This window comes from Falco peregrinus, chromosome 14 (genome assembly GCF_023634155.1).
Source record: "Falco peregrinus isolate bFalPer1 chromosome 14, bFalPer1.pri, whole genome shotgun sequence".
NCBI classification, from domain to species: domain Eukaryota; kingdom Metazoa; phylum Chordata; class Aves; order Falconiformes; family Falconidae; genus Falco; species Falco peregrinus.
In genome coordinates, this window is record NC_073734.1 from 6439790 (window position 1) to 6463553 (window position 23764).

Consider the following 23764-nt stretch of genomic DNA (forward strand, 5'->3'; position numbering starts at 1 on the left):
CTCTTTGTACAGGTTATAATAATATGGATAAAACATGCCTAAATGAGATAATCCTGCATTCTGTCTTAATGGAGAATACCTAACCTACACTTGGATCTTTTGCTCCAAAAGATGGGCTGGGAACTCTAGAATTCAGACTAAACAAGGGGAACAACCCTAGCTTAAGGAACTAATCCCTAGTTTAAGGAACAGCAAGATGATTGCTGATGCTGCTCCCAGCTCAAATGCAAATGAGATTATAATGCTGTAATACAATGATACCTTAGACATTATGGTTCTGTAACGTCTTTTACTCACATAAATTAAGAACTACCCTATGTAAAGCAGAAGAAAAAACATGTCATCTGCAACGTTAGTGGGCTGCATATTTGAAGATACTTACAAAGGTGTAGGTACATCATGATTCTTCTCTGCAGGAAAAGGGAACCAAGACCTTCTCCACAGATTTCTGAGGAATTTGCAAAACCCACCTCTTTATCATTTTAGAACAGCAGTTACTAAACTATTTCAACCATGCCTTACCAGCAGCTATCTTAATTTTTCCTGGAAATGTTAAAATTGCAAGAAACCACTAGAAAGATCCTTGCAAAGCAGCTATGAATTATTTATGATGCCTTTACTAGCCACAATCTCAAATGCACTGTTTCACATTGAAGGAATAAGGTTGACCCACGAATGATCTATGAAAGAGACAGTCCTAGCAGTCCATTACTGAAAATGGGACTTATTGAGGAAAAAAAATAAATAGAAACTGAGAGTCTGTTTCAAACAATCAACTGCATTCAGTACTAATTAATCTATAAAGTTACAATATGAACAGACTGTCTAGATCTTTGGTTAATGTCCTACGTGCCAACACTGTTATTCAGGGCTACTGGATTGGTTTGTTAAGTACGTAACAGTGCAGTGTATGACTATATTTCCTGGGGTTACATATGCACTTGACTTTCTGTGTACAAAAAATCTGACTCAAGCTAGGTTTGTAGTGCTGTTCTCCTCATGCATGTCTCACTTGTATTTCAAAAAACTGGCTGAAGTTTCTGGTTTCAGGTCTGCAGATTTTCCTTCAAGGCAATCGCGTTGCTTGCCCATCATGCTGTTACTGGAAGGGGATGGCAACTCTTCCCCACCCAAGATGAAGGGAAGAAATAGCCTCAAGAAAGCAGACCTGTTGTCATGGAAACCAGAACAAGGATTTTCAAGGCCAAACTGGATGCATTTATAAATCAGAGATGAGGAAAATCCTACCCGTTTATAACAATACATTAAATGGAAAATGTCTTTATTATAGGAAGTCAGATATTTCCTAGCTGAACAAATGCTGCAGTGTGAAGTAGTGAGTAATTATTTTCTATAATATAATATGATCTCGTCAGAATCAATGGTACATGTGTTTGAGAGAAAGGCAGTAGTAGCCATAGAAACAGCCTGCTCTTCCTGAATGGCATAAGATATCACGCAACGCACAGTTTTGGTGATGACCTCATGCTCCCGCCAGCCGTGTGGCTGCTTTTGAGTGTGAGGAGGGTTTTGATGCATCTCAAGCCACTGGAACCAGCATGTTTTATTCTGCACAACTCCACTGCTTGGCTGGTGCACTGGCTCTGAAAGGAGTTATCTAAGGGAGGGGGAGGTCTGCAGGATGAGCATAAAAGCCGGTTCCAGGGGTACTTATAACAATAGTGCTGTTTTTTTCCCTGTGTATGTTAGAAAGTATATTGCTACAGCACTTGAGTCAAATCAGGGCCATTATGCCCTGCACTCCCAATACTTGTACAGACAATCTCTCCTACAGCACACTTGCAGCACGGCTCCAACAAGCTAAAGAGACATACCAGAGAACAATTAACCTGCCTGAGGCCATAGCCCAAGACAAGAACAGACCTTGAAAAAAAAAAAAAAGTTTTTTCATTTCTCACTCAAGAGTTTTCCCACCTCTTAGTTCAGGAGCTTATTTTTCTTCCCCAGTGCCCTGCAACCACTCACACAGTGTTTCTCTGCTTCACTTTCCTCCCCCCCCCCCTTGAAGCTCCTCTTCCCCATGTCAGCTGCCAGCAGAGAGCCCAACCTAAAGGCCTGCAGAGCTTGTTGGTTTGGACTCTGATCTGTGACATGTCTCCTGTTTAATGTTGGAAATCACTACTTAAAACCGCAACTTGAGCCCCGTCTGGGGACACACATGCTCTGAGGCACCTCCAGCAGCAGATGAGTTACACGGCAGCCCTTCAAAGCTATCACAGCTCTCTGTTATGATCTTGATCTCACTCGTACCTTACTCAGTATAAAAGCAAATGTTGTGCTCTGGCTTGTGTAATGCATAATAGGACCCAAGCTGTAAAAAGCCAGTCTGACCTTCAAGGCAGCTCGTTATACTGTGGAGAATAGTTGGATTTACAGTTTAAGACCATTTGTTGTTAATGATGGTTTCACTCTAATGTAATAAAGTGCAACTTGAAAACAGAAAATAAAAAGAAAGCTGATACATTCTGCTGTGAAGAGCATCTGTGAGAGACAGATCTTGTTTTGTGAAGGCACTGGACTGCCCACACATGGGATAAAGACACAGATAGGAGCAATTTACTGCCCTACCTTCCTTCCAGAGCTTATGGCTCCAGTGGCAGGACAGCTGGACCACACAGGAAGCTGCTCCAGAACCAGACTTTTATAGCCCAAAGTTTTGAGAAAGAAAAACCCCTGTAACTGATGGGAGAAATCTGGCGATGCTGAAAGGTACAGGGCTGTGGCTGCATACTATTGCTGCAGCCATGAAGGCAGCAGCCTCTGGGAAAGACATGAGGCAGGAACAGCTTTGTCTCTTGTACTTTAATCTAGTGTCTCACCTTTTACCCAGTACTCTCAGAGCAGAGATCCCAGCACTAAGCAGTCAGCAACACTTGGGCGCTCCCACAGTCCGTACTGGTTTGGCAAGTATTGCTTTGGGCCATAACTATCCCATCACGGGCACTTGTTTACTCAGTGAAAGGTAAGCCAAGGACTTCAGACTCTGATAGACACACCGCACTTAACCTGGGCAGAAACACAAGAAGCACTTGAAAAGATAAGCTACAGTGAAAAATATACTGTGCTGCACAGAAAGAAAATTAATAGATAAAATCCAGCCCAGGTGGTAGGGAAGAAGCTAGTGACAGAGGAAAAGAAGCTGCAGGTAACAATTAAAGCAGTGCATGAACACCCTAAAATTGCAAGAAAGTTATTAGTTTACTTAATAGCTCTTAAAAATCACACAAGCCCTGATCAAGTTTCCATCACTTCTTTTCAAAACCTAAGATGTATGTTCTCCATACAGCAGATGACAAAACAGTGGTTTCTTGTTACATGGTGGGTGTAAATACTGTACACTGCCAAGAAACACAGCTGTACTGCTGGAAAAGACTTCCTTCACTAGTAACTACAAATCTAAGATGTTTGTAAGGGGTTTTCTCCCACTGTTTGGAAGGAGAGAAAGAATGTAATAGAGGTGAACAAGGGTGAAAATGAGTTCAGGAATATTACTGAGATTTTCCCACCTCCTACTCAAACCCTTTTTTGTTTGTCAGACACGAGGCTCTAAAATTGTATCTGTATTTCCACCTTCTTGTCTTTGCTGGTATTAACACTTCAAGGGGTTTGGATCAGTAGACCAAACAGTCTGACCAGAAGAACAAAAGTGTGATAACACACTGTGAGACTATCTGCATTCATAACCAGTTCAAAAAATCCGAGCCACAACGCTACTATGCATAGCATGGGCCACTTTGCAAGTGAAATAGACAAAATGCAGACTGTGCTCTGAGGAAAGGACACCTTCTGTTTCCATCCAGAGCAAAAGGACCCTCTGCTTCTCACCCTGAAGCGCTATATATGTAAACAGCTAAAGTTATGAATTGTCAGACTCTATGGACAACTTTCTTATTAGAACAAATACCCCGAACAAATTCTGAAATACCCTGAACAAATTCTGAAATTCCTTCATGTAAAGCAGCCTTTTAAAAAAACAAACAAAACCAAAACCAAACAAAAAAGAAATGAAACCAAGAACTGTTGATACTCTGTGAGAGACAGAATTCTCCCATTTGACTTCTTTGTTCAGTTACAGACTTGCTCTGCTCTACAGTTTTTACTAAACACAGATCACAAACCTTCGCCATGTAATAATCCCACCTAGCTCTTCAATGAAAGAGCTCTGAATCATAGAATAATACAGGATGGAAAGGATCTCTGGATGCAACCCCCACTCAAAACACATGCTACAGTATTTCAGGGAAGACAAGGCCAGGGTAGCTTAGGAGAACTTCATACTCATATTCTCCCCTCACTATGGCTCATGCATTTCTTGCAGTCAGCAGAATCTGTAAAGTCCACAGCCCAGAGTAATCTTTATGATCTATATACATGCAAGACATACTACAATTTAATTTGGTCAGGTTAGGCATTGCTGTTTTGCTGTAGACAGAGTGGATGCATCTTAGCAACGGTGTTTCCCCTCAGTTAACAGGCTGTGACAGGAGGCTTTTATCCCACCTCTAAGCACATTTTCTAAGATACTGTATATTACCATCTTTACCCATAATCAGATTCACCTCTTCACTGTGCCCTTCCTCCTTTTATAGAACGGAGTTGGTTACTAGCAGGCAGAGGTTTTTGTAAAGGGAAGTACAAACACTTGCAAAACTCAGAACTTCCTTCGTGACTACCTAAGGACGCAATTCTGATTACAATCAGACTCTTTTTTTTTAGCCTTATATGGCCATCCTGTAGAACCACAGGGCAAATCAGGTAAGTAACAGCAAAGTTATAGCTGTCACAGTAGCCAATTAAACAGAGAGCTGAATAATACGTATATAAAAGGGCATCAGTGTGTAGCTTTGGACTATACCTTTTAAAGTCAAAGAAATTTTGTGCTGAGATCACACTACAAGACGATCAGTGGGCTTAACCTACAACTAGTTTCATCAAATATAAACATCTTTGCAGGATTTCACTCACTGTGACTGTAGATGGTTTGTAAAAATTAAAGTCTACATCAAAACAGGAAACACAGAGCCTAATGGCATTAAAAGGACGTACAATGACTTTTGTTTTCACTAGACCCTAAAACATGAACAAGGGTCTTTTATAATGTAACTCCACTGTTTTCAAGAGGACAAATCTGACGTCTTTTGCGAAGGCCAGAGTTCTGCAACACAGTGTAACAAAAATGCTGAGTAATAATTGGGAAGTTAAAATTATCTCCCCTTCCCAAAATGGGTATATACTCCAAAAGGGGAATATAGCCCCAAAAAATACCCTGCTGAAAATTGCCACTGATGTGATATCACCATTCTTTGAAGTTCACAGAATTCTCTGATGCTTGTGGCCTGAGAGGGTTGGTTTTCTGCTCAATGCATGTGTAAATGCAGCTAATGGTAAGATCTTTGGAACAGAAATCACCTGTATCTCTCTGAAAAGTCTTTGGCACAGCAGGGTCCCATTCTCAGCTGACCTTTAATAAGAACACAGTGGAAGGTATGTATCATATCAAAGGCGAATCAGAACAATTCTCTGCATGGCTACCCCCAGAGGGTAACAACTTTAACGTATGTGTGCGAGACTGATAAGCAGCAAAATTTCTCTGTGTTCTAACTCAAGATAGGAAAAAAAATAAAGAAACTAAATTATAATCTAGGTAAAACAGATGTGCTTGATATAAAAACACAGCTGCACAGCTCATCACTTACATTCTAGGTTGTTACTTTGCAATAATTTCCCTTAATTGAAAGAAACTATTATTAGAATTACCTAGAACTACGGCCATTTCAATTTTCTATACTCTTGGCAAACTAGTAAACCCAAACCTATTCCATTTGACGCAAGTCGAAAGTATAGTGTTTAAAATAAAATAGTTTGGGGCTTTTGGGGTTTGTTTTTTCAGTCTGCAAACAAATACACGTCTACCATTAGTTCACAAAATCAGCCACAATTGTTTCCAGAACCCTCTCATGTCTTCTTCCTGTTTTTTATGTAATGGTATATCCTTGAATGTCCTTAAAAGGCTTCTTAGTGTATTCTCTCCTTCTTACTGGCAGAACACCTAACTAGAGCATCTACATGAGGATGATATATGAACATATACATGAGGAAGTGACTGGTTATTTAAAGTGTTGCAAACTATTACCTTTATGGACCAGGTTTCTAGCTTGACTTCATGCACTTGGTGCAAAAAGGCTATGAAAGGGTGCTAGCCTCTGACCTGGAAATATCCCCACATAAGGAGTGTAATCTATGCAACATAGTGCTAGTATTTTACGACTTCTAAAGTATTTCCACCCTGTAGATTACAGCCTAGAGTTACAGGCAAGCCACAAAATGCCATCCGGTAGGAGCCAGAAGCTCTGTTTAGATTGAGAGGCAGGGCAAATAAATTCACAGTTTGTAGAGTCACCCCTGTTACAAATGGGCAAGACTTGAACAAAAGAGGGTGAAATAGCACACATCCTTGCGAAAGTGGCCGATTGGAGCTAAGGAAGGCCAGGCATCCTTCAGTAGCTTTTGACTGATTCTGAGCTCAACGGTTGGAGAAGAGAGGTCATGAAGTCACCATATGTTTGTGAAGATGTTACTGGTCAGTCAGTCTGCCGGTCAGTCTTAGCTGGCTGGCTCACAGTCAGTCTAGCAGAAGGTCAGTTAGACTAGAATCTCCAGTCCTGTATTTCCAGACTGAAATGATATCCTACAGACAGAGCTACAATATGAAACACAACCCTTAAAAAAATAAATTTAAAAAATCATCCAGTTGACTTGAAACAATACGTCCACAGTAATACTAGCTTTTAAAAATAAATGAAAGAAAAGAAGAAAAAGCTAACCTGAATTCAAAAGCTTTGTTTTTCTTATTCTTTAAATTTCATTTTTTTCCCCCCCTTAGGTATCAACTAGAAATTCATTAATGCTGATCGAAACCAAACCATCACAGCAGACTTTTTCCAGGACCTGCTTATGTAGCCCAGGGAGGGAGCTTCACCAAGAATGGAAGTTTGTCCTCATGATTATGCTTGCAGTTAATGGGAAAGGGATGAAGCTAATTCCTTATAAGAGCTTTTACTCCTACACACGTGCAGCATATAAAATTGGGAATCTAAACACACTTTCCAAGTGTTGAAGCAGTCAGTGTGGGCTAGACAGCTCACTTTCTGAACATAAAGTGCCACCGTGTGGACAAATCACTCTCAAGCAGCTTCCAGGTGAGCTTTTCTGAGTTTGTACTCATGCTACATGAACACCTCATTCATTTCCTCAGGTTTTACTTACTAGGTCCTGATCCTGCTGATACAAGCTGGTTACCTTCTGTGACTCTAGTGACGACTATAACAGATCTAAATCCGTATCCATTCATTTAAACGTGACCATCTTAGAATTCTGGTCAATGTATTTCTAACTCTGAGCTGGCAACAAGAATATTCTACAGGGTTTGATGGAGTACTACATGCCATAGAGATAAAAAAACACGCACATCAAAACCATGAGTATCTCTGCAACTTAACTTTATCAGGATTTTTACTTGGTGCAAAAAGAACAAAACAATGTGAGCTCTGCTACGATGAATACAGGTCATTTTCTTTCTTCTAAACATATAAAGGAACATAGATGCTTTCTGTTGAAAACACACTGCTCAGACTATAACTGAAAGTTAAATGTCAGAACTGCTAACCTGTTCCACGGTATCTGGTTGCAGGAACACCAACAGTGCCAGCTTTGTGGGAATCTGCACATGTTCGCCGTGGCTGGAGGGAGGCTTCACGCTGAACTCTGCCTGCAAACAAACCCAGAGTCAGACGAACCACGGACAAACGAGGCATCACTGCTACGAACGCAAAGGCCTTGATATATTACAGGAGCCAAACCCTATGGCTGGAAGTACAAGGGGAGTGCTGCTGAGGCAATGTAACTGAGATGGAAAGCTGTTGATCTGAAAAAAGTGGGTTCTGGGACCAGTTTTGCAACCACAGGGGCTACAATTTTTCTCAAAAGTATTTGCATCTCTGAATGATGGCATCACCAGTCCCTAAGCACTGCCCCTGTAACCTTGCTTTTGCCCCTCAGCCTGCATACAGCATTTTTACTTCTCAGCTTGCAAAGTGCCATGATTTTGCCAGCCAGGAGATAGAAGTTTAACCTAGTCGTTGAGAAGTTTCTTTGTGTTTTCTCTCCCTTCCCCATTGTTGTGGAAATTCACCGGACCCTGACCTTTATACCTTGAAAATTACATATATATGTGTGTATTTATACATTACACACAGGCCCACACATCTTTTTCCTTCCCCAAAGAGCTAGAAGGTCAACCTGTTCATTGAGAAGTTTCTGTGTTTTCTCTCCACTCCCTGTCCCCACGGGAATTGACCAGAGCCCACCTGTGTACCTTGAAAATGACACATACCTGCGTGGGCACATGTACTACAGACACACACATCTCCCTTCCCGAGAGCTGTTTCCAGCACAGGCCAGGGCCAGCAACACCTTCACCACCGACCCCTCTGGGCCCTGCAAAACCGCCTGAGCGCCGGGCACGGCAGCTCTGACAAGGGGCCGCCGGGTGCAGCCGGCCTGCCCCAGCTACAGCTCCAGATGTTCTCCTCATGGTTTTGAGCCAGGGTTTGGGGCCGGCCCCCCACAGCGAGCAGAGACCCCCTCAGGGAGGAGAGCCCCCCTCCCCCCCGGGAGGATTGCCCCCCCCAAGGAGGAGGGACCATCTCAGGGAGGTGGGCAACCCGCACAGCGAGGAGGGGCCCCATCTCAGGGAGGAAGCCCCCCGTCTGTCCTTGTCCAGGGAGGAGAGCCCCCCCCTCAGGGACGAGCCCCCCCCTCAGGAAGGATTTCCGAGTCCCCCCTCAGCAAGCATTGCCCCCCACAGGGAGGAGAGCCCCCGCGGCCGCGCTCGGCTCCGGCGCTCGCAGGCCTCACGGCTTGGCACAGCGGGCTCCTCCCGGCCCGCTCCCGCCTCAGCACCGCGGGGCCAAGGCCGCCGGTCCGTCCCCGCCGCCGCCATCCCCCGCCGCGGCTCAGCGCCCGCCCCCGCCGCGCTCCGCCCCCGCCGGGCGGCCTGCAGGCGCCGGCCCTGCCTGCCGGGGACCGTGCAACAGCGCAGGGGCCGATCCGGGGGGCGGATTGGGGCCGGGGGGCCCTGCCGGTAAGCAGAGGGGCAGGCCCGCCCTTGCCGCCCCGTCCCGGAGCGCGGTTGCTTGCCTCACGCCGCGCTCCGTCGCCGGGATGGAGGGAGGGGGGACCCGCCGGGAGTGTTGCCAGCCGGGTGGGGAGGGCTGGGCCGAGCACACCGGGAGATGAACTGCCGGAACGGCAAGGGCGAGCGCTGGGCCGGGCCCTGGCGCGGTCCCGCCGGTGCGGGCGGGCGGTGTGTCAGCGGCGGGGCCCGGCCCAGGGCGGGCTCTCCCGGAGGCGCCTGTTCTGTCTCGTGCCGGCGGGAGCCTCCCGGCCTGAGGGCCCGGGGACCCCCTTGCTCCAGCGGTTCGCTGCTGAAATTGCTCGTGTCTTCACGGTTTGGCCTCCAGCTTACAGAGGTGGCCAGTCGCCCCGCGGTGCTCACCCCCCGGTGGTAGCCACCTCACGGGCAGCCACGGCTGGCGGGCCTGCATGGCTCAGGCGGGCAGTGCAGCACAAGCCAGCCCCCAAGGTTGGAGCAAGCTAAACAAGAGTCCTGCTGAGGGGCTGCAGACGGGCTTGTCGCATAAAGAGGTTTCTGTCGAACTGGGAATCCTGAGCTACAAGTGAGGTGCCAGAAAGGATGTGGAATTTGTGGAAAGGGAACCACGAAAGGATGTTTTATTCCGCTTCTCGTATTTTTTATGTTGTCACCCCAAGAGTGTGTCTACCCCAGGTAGACGGGAAGGCTGTTTACAGTGGCGACTCATTGCAGGCATGGTGGAATTTGGCATTTCAGGCCCTCCTGTGGCACTGGAGGAGCCCCCCCCAGGGCCAGGGCCCCCCTCAGGAAGGATTGCCCCCCCCCCAGGGAGGAGGCTCATTTTTCAGGAAGGGCTCTCCTCCTTGAGGGGGTCTCTGCTCGCTGTGGGGGGCCGGCCCCAAACCCTGGCTCAAAACCATGAGGAGAGCATCTGGAGCTGTAGCTGGGGCAGGCCGGCTGCACCCGGCGGCCCCTTGTCAGAGCTGCCGTGCCCGGCGCTCAGGCGGTTTTGCAGGGCCCAGAGGGGTCGGTGGTGAAGGTGTTGCTGGCCCTGGCCTGTGCTGGAAACAGCTCTCGGGAAGGGAGATGTGTGTGTCTGTAGTACATGTGCCCACGCAGGTATGTGTCATTTTCAAGGTACACAGGTGGGCTCTGGTCAATTCCCGTGGGGACAGGGAGTGGAGAGAAAACACAGAAACTTCTCAATGAACAGGTTGACCTTCTAGCTCTTTGGGGAAGGAAAAAGATGTGTGGGCCTGTGTGTAATGTATAAATACACACATATATATGTAATTTTCAAGGTATAAAGGTCAGGGTCCGGTGAATTTCCACAACAATGGGGAAGGGAGAGAAAACACAAAGAAACTTCTCAATGACTAGGTTAAACTTCTATCTCCTGGCTGGCAAAATCATGGCACTTTGCAAGCTGAGAAGTAAATTTAGGTCCATGCTGTGCTGCTCCAGGGAGAAGGGCAGAGCATGTGGCCCAGACAACATTAAAAAATTAGTCTTTGTAATGCAGGTGAATCCTGGGCCAGTGAGAGAAGTCATAGTTGTGTCATTAAGTGTATAAAACAAACAAACCAACCCCAAACCACCCCACCCCCCGCCAACCTTAATTCTGTAGCTACCAGCTCTCAACCATTTCTTGACTTTGTAGGAAGCTGTGTTTGTGACGGGTCTGGAGTCATCTTCCTAAATGTTTTTGTTGCTGTGTTTCTTGGCAGCTTTTAAAATAATTTTTGTATTGCGTCCTTAGAAAAAACATTCTCATGTCACCTTCAGAGACTTTACAGTGATGGTGTTTTAGTGTCACATGTTATTGGCAGACTTAGCTTCAGTCCATTAATGCATTGGGAAGATGTAGCATAATCTGTCATAAATAATCCATAATCAGGCTATTCCCTTCATGTTACTGATGTATTCTGGCTGACAGACTTGTGGTCACTTTGTACAAGCTAATTTAATCATTGGATCATATTGGTTTTTCCATTTGATAGACTTGAATGAGGTTTGAATTGGTAGACGGTGGTTTTAGCAAAGAGCTGTTAGTCATTTTTTAAAGTACAGTTACTGTTCAGAATGTTGTTTAAGTTCATTGCTTCTCAGTGAATAGAGACTAAACAGTACTTTTAATATAGAAGGCTAGTAATTTGCTCTTCTTGTAAACTTGCACTGGTATGTTAGTCTGATACGTCTTTCATGGACATTGTGATATCTTTCTGTGTTTACTGGGTTTTTTTACTCCTTTTCCTTTGCTTCAGGTTGAAAAGATGGGAAATGCAGAAAGCAATACCTATCAGAATCATCTTTCCAGATTTCTTCCTGAGGAGCAGTCTGACATTGATGGAGTATTTGATACTTTATCAGGATGGAGTGGCTCAGCTGGAGCGAAAAATGGCAAAGCTACAAAGAAAACTGTGACTCTGGCAGCACTACAGGCAAGACAATTCATTATTCCTGATATATCTGGGATGTAGTCCATTGAACATAATTTCAGAAAGAAACTAAAGACGTGGCAATAGTTACTTTTTAAGGATTGCTCGTCTCAATTTAATATGTATATGTTTTGGGGCAGGGTAGATATGTAAATTTTTCTTACAGTTTAACAGGAGTAGTGACTTTCAGGTTTGTATTTATCTCTTAAATTGCACTGTTGGGTCAATTTGCAGCCTTCCTGATTCTGAAGTAAAGTTGGGACCTACAAAAAGATTTTTACAGAAAACTGAAAAATGGGAAGAATATTCTTCCCCCTGGAGATTATAGTTTGTGATTACTTACAGATTTTCTTGCAAAGCTGTGACAAAGTCAGTTTGTATTTGGTTATATCTTTCTCCCTCAGTTGCATCGCTGTCTCTAATCTTTCCAGTTGCATTAAAAGGAGCGAATTCAATTTTGACTGATTAAGCTGTGGCTCCTTGTTCTAGCTAATTAACATACATTACGCTTCCTGATTAACTTTGCATTTATTTTCTAATCAAGGAAGAAGAGGAAAATGATTAGTTTCAATACTTGATAACTTCAGTTAGGCAGGAACCAAGTGGCCAAATGAATGTAGTATTAAAAGTGCATTTTTATATATGTTACACAGGTTAATGGAATTAAAGCTCAGCAAAAGAAGCAGGTTATTTTAAGATATTTAGTAATATAGCTGCATACAGACCAGCTTTAGCCTTCCTCCAGCCTGGCTGCTTATGAGCTATCACCAGTTTGGAAACAGTGGTGCTGCTGCCCACCTTTTCAACCCTAATATGTCCAAGAACCTGATCCTTGGCATCTGTTACTTGACTGGCACCTGGAAGAAGTTCTCCTTTTGGCTTTGCCCCTAGATCTGTGTGATGTTTGATGGACGTTTGTCTTTTCGGGTCATTTCGTTTGCCAACTTAAAATTAAAATCTTTTGAAAGACTGCCTGTAGGTGCCTAATTCCTTATTGCAGGGACTATTGCAACTGGCGTGCCTGCCTCGTAGGTGTCTATGCTTGTGCCTGAGCTAGAGTGTTATGTGGCAGATTTTATCTAAGAACAGGCTGGTAAGGTTGACCCAAGCATTGCCTCATGTTCTCTGCTTGGGCTCTGCTTTACAAAAAGGAAGCCACATGGCTTCTGGAGCAGAGCAGGCTGCGCTGCACAGCTTGGAAAGCAGGTAGAGCAGGTATCTCTAGATACTTTCTTGAAGCCGTTTAAGACAAGGGTTCTAAACTGTCAGAGATGTGAGTTTGTTCGATGTTTGGATTCCCTTTTTAGAGTCCTCCTTTTTTGCACCCCCTGTCTATTCATTGGAGTAGCTTAAGTGTAGCAAAACAGCGCAACTAAGCGGTGGGTGGGAAAGGGTAGGGAGTGGGAAAGTAATACTGCAGTGTGAAGTAAAAAGCCCTTGAATATAGTGGTTTTAATGACGCTCCCTGCTGCTTGTCCCACGTCAGGTTTGTGTAGCACTTTTAGAAGGCTTCTGAAAGACAGCTGTAATCGCTGTGACCTCTCTCCCTCAATAGAAAGCACTCTAATGTGCAAGATGGTGGCTGCTAATTCTGCTTCTACTGAAATCAATGGGAGTGTTACCACTGGCAGGGACGCATTGGATCTCACCCTATATGCACAGCAACAGCCATTAACATCAAATGGGAACGGCCCTGGTGGCTTCAGTAGGACTGGTATTGAGCCAACGATGGATTGGTAATAGCAGCTCCACGGAATAGAGCTGGAGTGCTTTACGCAGGTGGAGCTCCATTGATTGCAGCATAGTCCCCGTTGGGCTACACCCCTGTGCATAACAGTCAAGTCATCTCTTCAGCATGTCATGCACAGAGCTACGCGCACTGAAGACACTGTGTAATCATGTCCTGGTGTATGGATGTATTTTAGATGATTTATTTATAAACCGTGTAATTATCTTGAACACTGTGAAAGTTTCTTGAATCCAGAGTCAGATCTTTCCCGCAGTGTTGTGATGTATGGTGATGTATAGCAGTTAGATTTCAATTTCAGAAGCCAGTCATGCAATTTAGATGAATAAGTTTTGATTTCAACTGTCTTAACATCAGGGATGTCTTATAAAAGTCAGGTGGTCTCAGTTTTGTTCTGTGCCTGAATTAGACATTGCTCTGCAGGAAGAAAATTCTCAAATTGTTCTATGTGTGCATGTAGGGTTAAACACCTTGCCTGTATTGTCTTGAGTCCAAAACTGAGATATGGAAAAAACTTTACAATCTGGTTCTTTTTTAAGTATCTGTGAGCTCCGCTATCAAAAGCAGAGTTAAACCATAATTTTAAATGTTGGACTGGCAGAGTTGTAAACCATTACAACAGAGTTATCTTACAGAAATCCTTTGCTAATACCCTATTAACACTTTAGTTTTGTATTCTTTAAAGTCCATGGCATTTGTAGAAAAACAGTATCAACTTAGATCACTAAAGAGTATTGGAAAGGAAATACTATACAAATAGAGATTTTTTTTTTCCTCTTGGAAAACCAGCCTTTCAACAAAAGTTTGTTGCTGATAGTAGACACTTGGTATTGAAATCCTTCATTCATAGTAGTATATGCCAGCACAGATTAGCTGGAATATATTAGTTATTCTGCATTTGTAAAATGTGTTTTTTCCTGCTTTTCTCATTGTAGGCGTATATGCGGGAGCCATTACCAGAGCAAATGACTGTTCGGTTATACAACGGAATGAAAAGTATTGACCTGACTGGGAAATCGTCTGGGCTGAGTGAACCGATTGCTAAGCAGCAGTTTGTAATTTTTATGTCAAACCTCTTAAAAGGGAATGCAGATGAGAAGATTACCATAATAATGAGAATGATTTCCAAGACAGAAGGGCCTGTGAAGGGCAAACAAATCCAAGAGGTAAACAGGCAGTGAAATGTGTGTTGGGGGCAGAGTAACAGAACAGAGACAAAGGTAATTCGAAGGTAATCTTTACAGCACAAGATTCAGAACAGGGATTCTTGACTTTTATATTTTTTTAATCTCTCTACCACCAATTTGCTGATCTGGGACAAACAGTGTGGGCAAAGCGGTTTATATGGGGTGACCGTTTCAGCTGTGGGCTTTTCCGTGCTGGCTTGCCTACTTTGGGAACCAGGATCTGGATTTTGTGGAGCGGGCTGACTGTTTTGTCTGATGGTTCACAGGCTCACTCTGAAGGGTGCAGAGACCGGCTATATCTAAGAGCCAGCAAGGGTTGTGGTGTGGCTGGTGCTTCTAGAAATGCTTTCTAGAGCTTTAGTTGCAGGATAGATGCGTGAATCAAATACATAGCTTGCAAGGTGGAAGACTGGGGTCTCACAAAACAGTAATTCACTAGCAGCTCCTACCACTGGAAAATTTGGACTTCCCCTCCCTCTTTCATGCCATATTTTGTTGTGATGCTTTGTGAAGTAACATATACAAAATGTTGAAAATCTTGAAAAAGGATACTTTTTAAGACCTATGACACTGAAATAGCATTCTGTTATTTCTGACTCATCATGAGAAGAGGTGTTTGTGCCATTGGTATTACAGCATCAGTACTGTGTGACTTTATTTTCAGAAAGTCTTTTGAAACTCTTGGCAATTTTATTTAAGAAATGCCAAAATGGTGATGTTTTAACCTTTTAAGTTCACAGAGGATCTGATCGCATCTGTAGTCCATGTACTGAGCTACAGGAAAGAACTGAAAGGTTGGAGTTTGGAGAATACTAGGGAATCTGCAAGTGGCGTAAAGGCTCTGGCTTCTCAGCTGATATCAGAATTGAAGCTTGCAGGTAAGCAGGACGGATGTAGTATATCCCACAATGGCACAGAGCTCATGTGATCACTGGTCTCACACGAATTTTTCTCATCAGGTCACATCTTTGAATTTAAATGGTGAAACCAGTATTTCAAACCTAGTGTTTTGCAAATGACTTGGGAATTTTATTAATTTTACCTTACCATCTTTCTCCCCTAAATTCAGGAGAGCTTTGATTTGAAGTCCCAGTTTAAGTGGACATGCAAAACTATTTGTCATGGAACGTGTCTGTTTTACAAATGCCTGACTTGCAGGTGATGGGCATTTAGATTTATGACTGTATGTGCTTTTACAAGGCATAGGTTTATCTTTGCACTGTGTTAACAACAGATTTTGCTGTCTTGCAAAGAACATCTCATAAGTTGTAACTAGGAGTCTGTGTTTCTTAATCATTACAGCCCAACCAGTGGATATCATGGGCAAATGTTTCTCAGTTCTGTGTGTGCATCTGCTTAATGTAGCTGACGCTTTACTGTCACCAGCCCCTCTCATATGTGATTTCATGTCCATTAAAATAATGGAATATTTTGTTTACACTTAAAAAATCAACTGATTATTTTCCAGCCTCGGAGGCTTATTACTGTTCCTGTGTGTCTTATTATTTAGATGGGACAAAACCTGTGGGTCTTCAGCTGATGGAGACAAGTTTTGATCAAAGTGTCATTGAGGACTGGGTTTACCGAATTCCACAGATCTCCATTTTCCTCAGTGTTGTTATCAGGCAAGGCCTCCATGTTCTGCATTCTGTCCCAGACCAAACCAAAGACATAGTCAACCTGGTTCCAGGCTGCAGAGGCATCAAAGGAAGAGGACTTGTCAGTCTCTTTGACATTCCAGCCGTCATATACATCAACTCCCATCTACCTGCAGAGCTACAGCACAAGTGGCAGCTTATATTTTCTTCTAAGCTTCATGGAGAAAGCTTTTCACAGTTATGTGGGCATATAGTGAACAAAGGACCTTGCATAGTGATCTTAAAGGACTTAGATGGTTATATCTTTGGTGGGTTTGCGTCTCACTCCTGGGAGGTGAAGCCACAGTTCCAAGGTAAAACTCACTTTTCTTTTTCTAGTATCTCATGGCCCTGGTAAGCATTGCCTATTCTGTACAGGCACAAGAATTCTGTCTACCTAATAGATACGGTCATTTTACTTTCACAACATGCAGTATTTCATATACTTCCAAGTGTATTTTCCTGTGGCAACAATAACACAAAGTTCTGAAAAATATAAAATGCACGTGAAGTTGTTTTTGCTTTGTACCCAGCCAGGCATATTACTGATTAATGTTTATAGTTTGTTATTTGATAAGACTTTTAAATTTGCAGAGCTTATTGATCATGGAGTAGGTTTTCTTTCCAGTGAAATCTATCAACCCCTGTAGTTGCATAGACTGAAAATGAAATGAAAATGAAGGACATACAGTGAATTAGAGTTTCAAGAAGATGTCCGGCAGATGGCAATCTTCCATCTCAGAACAGCCGAGCCAAGCAGCAGGCAGGTTAAGCCTCCTGGTGCCAGTTGTGCACTGTCTGAGTTTCTTTTTTTTAAAATCCAGCAGCAAAAGGGTTGTTCGGACAAGCTAAAATTTTTGTTCCCTTGAAACCTCTGGGGAGAGGAAAGGGGTTTTTTTTGTAACTCTTTGGAAAGAGCTTTTGTGGTGGCTTTCCATAAAAAACCAACCACCTACGGACTCTGGATAATGTGTCCTACTAGGAATCCTTACTTTTGCCACATTAAAAACTCAATTCCTACACTTAACTAGTATTTGATAATTACCATTCAGTCAGCTAATATAATGTTGTGTTACATTCATTACACAACACTTCTCTTGTATTTTTTTCCTGGCAGACTAACACATGCAGCATACTAGACCATCATACCACAGGTCCCTCTGAACACCAGACTGGGCATAATGAAAATTGTACTCTAAATCATTGATCCTAACTCATCTATAGATCAGTCTAGTCAGAACTAATGGTGTCTGCACTCACATCAGTTTGTATGGGTCTAGCAGTTGGCCAGTTTTAGGTGATCCTGTGCAAGCCTGTGGTAGGTGTACCCTTACATAGTAATGTAATGTACTTCTCATGCCTCTGACTCTGCCCTTGGTCACAGCCTTGTAATCACGTTGATTTCTGTGACCCTGCACAGTGTTAACTGAGAATAAACAATAGGTCTAGATCTTGATGAGAGACAGGTATTGGCTTTCTGAGATTGCAGCTGCTCTCTGATTTATTCACATGTGCTTCTTCAGTATTTTTTTCCTATCCTGTTTGTAGGCAAGTTACTGCTTGGTTGGTTGTCTGACCTCAGATTCTTTTCTGTTTACAGGTGACAACAGATGCTTTCTGTTTTCTGTTTTCCCCTCTCTTGCTGTATACACATACACAGGGTACAATGACCACTACATGTATTTGAACCATGGCCAACAAACAATGCCGAATGGACTTGTAAGTATTAAGAAATGACAATTTGGAAATTGGATTCATGGCTGGTGTTTGGAAGTGTTTTGTGGGTTTTGCTTCTGTTACTGTGAGCAGATTTATTTCACTTATTTATTCTCTGAGGAAGTTTTCATCCCTTTGCTGCTATTTGTGCCACACTTTTAGTAGGAGGATTTTTAAAATTTTTTTTCTGTGAAAGCATCAGTGTAAAGTGTGAACTATGGATAACGATGGAGAACCACGTGCAGTACTGATAGAGTCTATACTTTACAGTTGATATGTATATTGAAGTACTGAATCAACTAAAATGGAATTTATTTCTGTCTGACCCAAGTTGGTGGGCTTTATGTGGGTTAGATTTATGGGGGTTCTGGGAATAAATCTTTTTGCTAAGTTTGGTTATCACAGAAGCCCTTCTAGCAGTCCTCCCTGTTGTCTGGAAGAATTGACTGCATGTATCCACATCACTGAAGCAGCACAAGCTAGCTGATCTGTGTAATTGAGGATCCTTCCGCTGGCTGCTCTCACTGCCACACTAACTGCTTTTTAAATTATGGAAGGCTGAGAAAATCAGACAGAATTAGAATCCAAGAGTTGCATGTAGGCTGCTGCAGTTGGGTGATTACAGTAGCAGAAGCTCCTTTTACTCAGGTTCACCAATGAGTTCTCCAGAGGCAAAGGAGTTTCAACAGAGTTACAACACACCACTTGTTTTGAAAAGTGCTTCACAGTTTTGTAGCATTATGTGCCCATAACTTTGGGAATTGCAGCACTTTGGAGTAAATTTGCTCTAAAGAAAGCAAACAACATCAAATTACATTATTTGTTTCTGTAGATACTTCTACATGGGAAAGAGGCAGCAAAACCGAGCACTTTCACCCTGTTTAAAATGGAACTGTTAGTCAATAAACAAAAACTAGTGAGCTAAATTTCTAGCACAGTATGCAGCTGAAGTGCTTGCAGGTGCTGGTATTCTGTAAAGCATACAGGGAGGGCAGCATTACTCAGGTAAATTCTTGTTTGTCTTCAGGAATACTGTGTTTGGGTACAGAAGCCCAGGTTCACTCAGAATGCCCTTTTTCACCTACCCGTAGGAGTGTGGCATAAATACTGGAAACAGCAATTTGCACTCCAGGTTTCATAACTTGCCCAGCGTGTTTTGTGTGTGCAGCAGGTGTTTAGTGTGCTGCTTTGGTTCCCAGGGTATGGGTGGACAACACGGATACTTTGGACTCTGGATAGACAGTGACTATGGGAAGGGACACAGTAAAGCAAAACCTCGATGTACCACCTACAACAGTCCCCAGCTGTCAGCAAAAGAGGATTTTGCGCTGGATGCCATGGAAGTCTGGGCAGTGGGAGACCTCCCTGAAAGCGCAGGGGTAGGTGAACCTGTGAAATTGCGTCCTGATGGGAATGGAAGATGAAATGCAAAACTTAACAGTTGCAGGTTTTGGATTAAACACTCTCCATTGCAATGAAGAATGTTTTCTTGTAACTGGCCCTGTGGTGCTATGTATTTTGTAGCAAGCAAGTGGCAAAACAGCAGTGGAATTATTGAGGGTGCCAACAAGAACGAACGTCAGGAGCCATGAGGTGATAAGAGTCAGAAGAACAGTACTGTATTCTGAATTTCAGAAGGCCTTTCTGATATTGAGGAATGGTCTCCAGGAGGAAACTCCTTAGAGGGGTTTAATAAAACCCAGTGTTTGTAAAACAGCCAGAAAGCACTGGAAGCTCACAAGTAAAGCCCAATCTATAGTTCAGGAAAAGAACCCAAAAGATTTCTTTACCAGGGACTTTAAATTTGCTATTTATTGTTTTACAGTAAATTTATGTGAATACATTTATGCTAGTCTTACTGCATTTGGTTTATTTCTGGGAATGAGTAGGAGACCTCTTTCCGGTCTCTCTGCGCCTGTAATTTTTTCTCCTATTGAACTGTTTGGTCTGCACAGTTTGCTGTTGGTTTTCTTTTTTTTTTTTTCTTATTTTTATTTCTTTTCATATTAAATTCATGTGCTCTGCCTATTCACTGGATACGTAGCTCTAAATAGAAACAGAACAAATGGTTTACAAAAAATGTTGAGTTGTACTTGAATCTCTTCTCTAAAAAAAGTTCACGTCTGCAGTTCAGACTGAGGTCAGGTTAACCAGGATGTTCTGGCTGGCTTGTCACCTGAATAAACTTGAGATAGTTCACTGTCATCTTAGGAAAACTTTACGGCTATTTTGTGTAACTGCAGCAATAAAAATCTTTTAATGTATCCCAGTGACTCTTAAATGCCTTACTTGGAAAGTATGCAGGCTTCCGTGTGACAAGCTCGCAAACCAGATTACCTGTGGAGTTTTAAGTATGTCTCTTTCTTGCAGCCTGATATTGATTCGTTCACAATGACATTATAAATTAACTATATTTAATTTTGTTTTGAAGGCCAAAGGTAAGAAGAGTATTCTGGATGTAGATCCTGAGACTCAGGCCTTATTAGAAATGGCTGGAAAAAGTCGTCACAGCGAAGGTCTACGAGAACCCATTGAAGAGGATGAGGATGACAATAATTAAGGATTCAAAGTAACATGAAAAACCTTTTTATTTTTTGCTCCTCAGTGTTAATGTTCCTTGGACAGGATATGTTTTCTTTACTTTTGTACCTTACCTTTACCTAATTATCTGGGATGAAGCTTAAGCCTCATACTTACGTAATATTTAGGTCCAATGCAATAGCCTGCCTGAAGGGTTTTGTTTGGGGAGGACAGAAAAATTAACTAGGTACTTTATCATTAGACATCTCTAAGTTCTAGCTGAATATGAATTTGCCAGCATTCCTGATAGATCCTCTCTGCATACAAAATTAAAAACAACAGAAGTTACTGACAGTAAGGCTTGGAGAATTTATATATATTTATATAAAGAGTGCTCGAAACACTGATTAAGGCTCTTATACCTCAGCTGCGCATATTTATTTGCATGCAATGAAATTAGTCTATGAAGTCTGCAAATTGTAATGATGTCTTACATTGGTAAACATAGAGTAGTCCACGTGATTCCAAATGTAGGATGCTATTAATTTGCATTGCTCCAGTTAAGCATTAAATGTCATGTTTTCTGTCAGATTTTTAGCAAGTAACTCTATACGGGCTGTAAGATGATCAGAACACTACGTATACAGCATCCAGTTTTATAATACTACACTACACTTTAGTGCATTTTACTTAAGATGTTTCTGCAGAAATTTGCCTATTGCTTTTTAAATTTAGTAGAGCAGAACCATTGGAATCATTTAGCCATATTTATCCTAAGAATGGGCAATACCTCCGGCAGAAATTCCTTAGGGAACTTGCCTTCTTTAGTAGCCTCACTTGAGACTGGAGTAAAAGATAGGGCTGTAAAAAGGATTAAGTAAGAAGCATCCACAGTTAATTGGGAATCGTATCTGCAGATACCTTGTAAAAAAAAAAAAAAAAAAATCAGGGTTATGCCTGTAACACGTTTAAAGACAACTGCTGTACACTTTATTTCCACGTAATTAATCATTACTATATTATAGGGAAAAAAAATGCCCGCAATGTGAAATGTAGTCAGTTGGGGTTTTTGCTCTGTTTTGTTGGCTGTTTGTCAATCAGGACCAGTTTTGTCAGGTCTCTTATACTCAGGGCTTTTTCTACTTGAATCTGTTCACATTTATCAGTAATTATTAGTTTAACCTTGCTAATTCTACATGTCATTAACTTGCCAAAAGTTATCCTAATTTCTACCAGGGACTTGGATTTCTAACTCAGCAAATTGTGTTTGGTTATTAGTGTGTATGATTGTCAGCCTTTCTCTTCCTAAGGGAAAGGACTGTATCAAATCTCCTTTGTCTTAGCATAGGTTTGTCTTCTGTGCAGCTTAGAGAAAAAAATGTGTTGTAGGTCTGTAAAATTACTGTGATTCCTGATCATGTGACCTTCCTTCAACTTCTTTCCATTAATGTTTTCTTGTATGGTGCCTTTTTTTTCCCCCCACCCGATTGTTTTTCATAGGAAGCCAGATTTGAATACTCTGAATAATCTGCACTTGTGCCTTAATGTAGATCCCATTTTTAAAAAAAAATATTAAACAATCTGAATTTAGCCTTGAAAGGAGAGCATGAAGCAATTGCTCCAGCCAGACATCCTAGCACCCAACTGTGCGTTTTGTGTGCTACCTGAGCTAGTAATTGGGGCATTTATGCTATCTGTTCCAGTACCGAGTATGCTGTGAAAAGCCTGAGCTAACGTCCTTTTATCTTGCATTTGCTTAAATAAACCAGATAGTCTGCCAAGTTTGTAACACACAGAAAAAAATGTAAGCATTAAAACAATTACACTGATACTTTTATATAATTTTCTTCTCTGTATATTTTAATAAGGATTTTAAATGGTACAAAGTAGGGAGTGCTATATAGACAGCAAGTCAGTACATGATGCTCTCTGTAAGCATGGTGATGCTGGCTTTTGTTTTAACATTGTCAAACTCCCACCGTAAGTCTCAGAGAAATTCTCCGCTTCAGTACTGACTAAACATACTAGATACTTGAAGTGGATGGCATACAGGATTGAGACATAGCTGAATTTCTGCAGTTACACATAAAATAAACAGCTAGACTTCCCTTTCCTTCCATTACAAGGCAGAGACTTTTCTTTGAGGACTGAAACCATTTTCAAGGATTTTATAAAAATAGCGAGCAGACCCCTTTGCAGACTGTATCTGGGGAGGGTGAATTGCACAAAGCTACTCTTCACCAGAAATATTTCAGTGGCCAGCTTTTATTTGATTTAAAGTAAGTATCAGTATAGCTAGTTCTTTCTAGACTGTGAATCTGAAATGTAATTCAGTTTAACCATAGTCTTGTGAAGATCAGCATAGCATTTTGAGCTCTGAAATTGCGTCTTTTGAGAGGTTTGTCTTGGAGACTCTTCATCTTCATTTTGAAGTGAAGATGTTAAGCTGGGGCAAGAAGAAAACTGACACCATGACGCTTTTAGCAAGTGTATCAGTGAAGCATTATTTACTAGGACACTACTGATCCAACCACCAGATGGGATTATTCAGCATTGTTCTTTAAATGTAAAAGATTGGCTTGGAAGAGACTCAACTTTCTTTTTTTTCCTGAACCTAATGATTAAGCAATCTGTGCTTAGTGTTCATGCATCTAAAAATGCCCAGAAAGCATTTGTCAGCAGTGGGCTTAGCTATGATCTAAACATCTCTCAATCGCTTTTATGCAGCTGTTGATCCAACTGCAAAGCTTAACTTCCCTGCTATGTGCATGAGTCATCTTTATTCTCATGCGCTTGTGAAAGTGTGTCCCTTCCCCATTAAATCCACTCACCACCGTGCATCAGATCACGCCAGCCTTCCACTTTGCTCCTGTTAGTCACATAGGTACAGAAAAATCACTGCAGTGTTTGGCAGAAGCTGACAGCCGAGGGTGGGCGCTTAGAGCCCTCTACTCTTTGTTTGACATCTCCCCACAGCTTCCTTGAGTGTCCTGCTGAATCCAGGCTAGATATCTGGGAACCTAGAAACACTATACGTTGACTATAAGAAGTGCTAGTGAAGGCAGGTCTTTTCCATTCTTCTGTTTAATATAAAAGGACGGGTCTAAATCAAGAATCTCATTCAGATACTTGTTACTAACATTTTTAAATGTAGATTTTATTAATAAAAATCATTTTGATTTAAATAAATAAAATTTTAGTTTATGCACAACAGATTTTTCTGTACAGGTGTGAAACTTATTTTGTCTGGGACTATCACAGCATTCTTGACATAGAGATCAATGTTACAAAAATATACCTGATCTTGGCTTAAAGCAGGAGCCACTCTGGATGTTTCTGTAGAC

The 23764-nt window shown here is 42.3% G+C and overlaps 2 protein-coding genes across 4 annotated transcripts in view; one reads left to right on the forward strand and one right to left on the reverse strand.

Moving 5' to 3' along the window:
* Positions 1–8569, reverse strand: part of KLHL36 (kelch like family member 36) — a 97931-nt gene extending 89362 nt beyond the window's left edge. Inside the window, exons 1-2 of one of the 2 annotated variants that reach the window (XM_055819058.1) lie at positions 8414–8569; positions 7688–7789 (exon numbers count right to left, since the gene is read on the reverse strand). The gene's annotated coding sequence lies outside the window, so the exon portion shown is untranslated. Of the gene's footprint in view, positions 1–7687 lie in introns of both variants that reach the window. The other variant, XM_055819064.1, reaches the window with a different exon arrangement.
* A 463-nt stretch (positions 8570–9032) lies between these two features.
* Positions 9033–23633, forward strand: MEAK7 (MTOR associated protein, eak-7 homolog). Of its 2 annotated transcripts, none has more exons than XM_055818803.1 (8): positions 9033–9163; positions 11440–11616; positions 14296–14526; positions 15281–15425; positions 16058–16498; positions 17785–17903; positions 19100–19279; positions 20332–23633. In XM_055818803.1, the coding sequence occupies exons 2-8, from the start codon at positions 11449–11451 to the stop codon at positions 20458–20460; spliced, it is 1413 nt and encodes a 470-aa protein (XP_055674778.1). In that variant the 5' UTR covers positions 9033–9163; positions 11440–11448; the 3' UTR covers positions 20461–23633. The 2 variants fall into 2 exon arrangements, with proteins under 2 accessions (XP_055674778.1, XP_005232242.1); XM_005232185.3 differs by lacking the exon at positions 9033–9163 and adding an exon at positions 11243–11353.
* Positions 23634–23764: the final 131 nt, after the last annotated feature.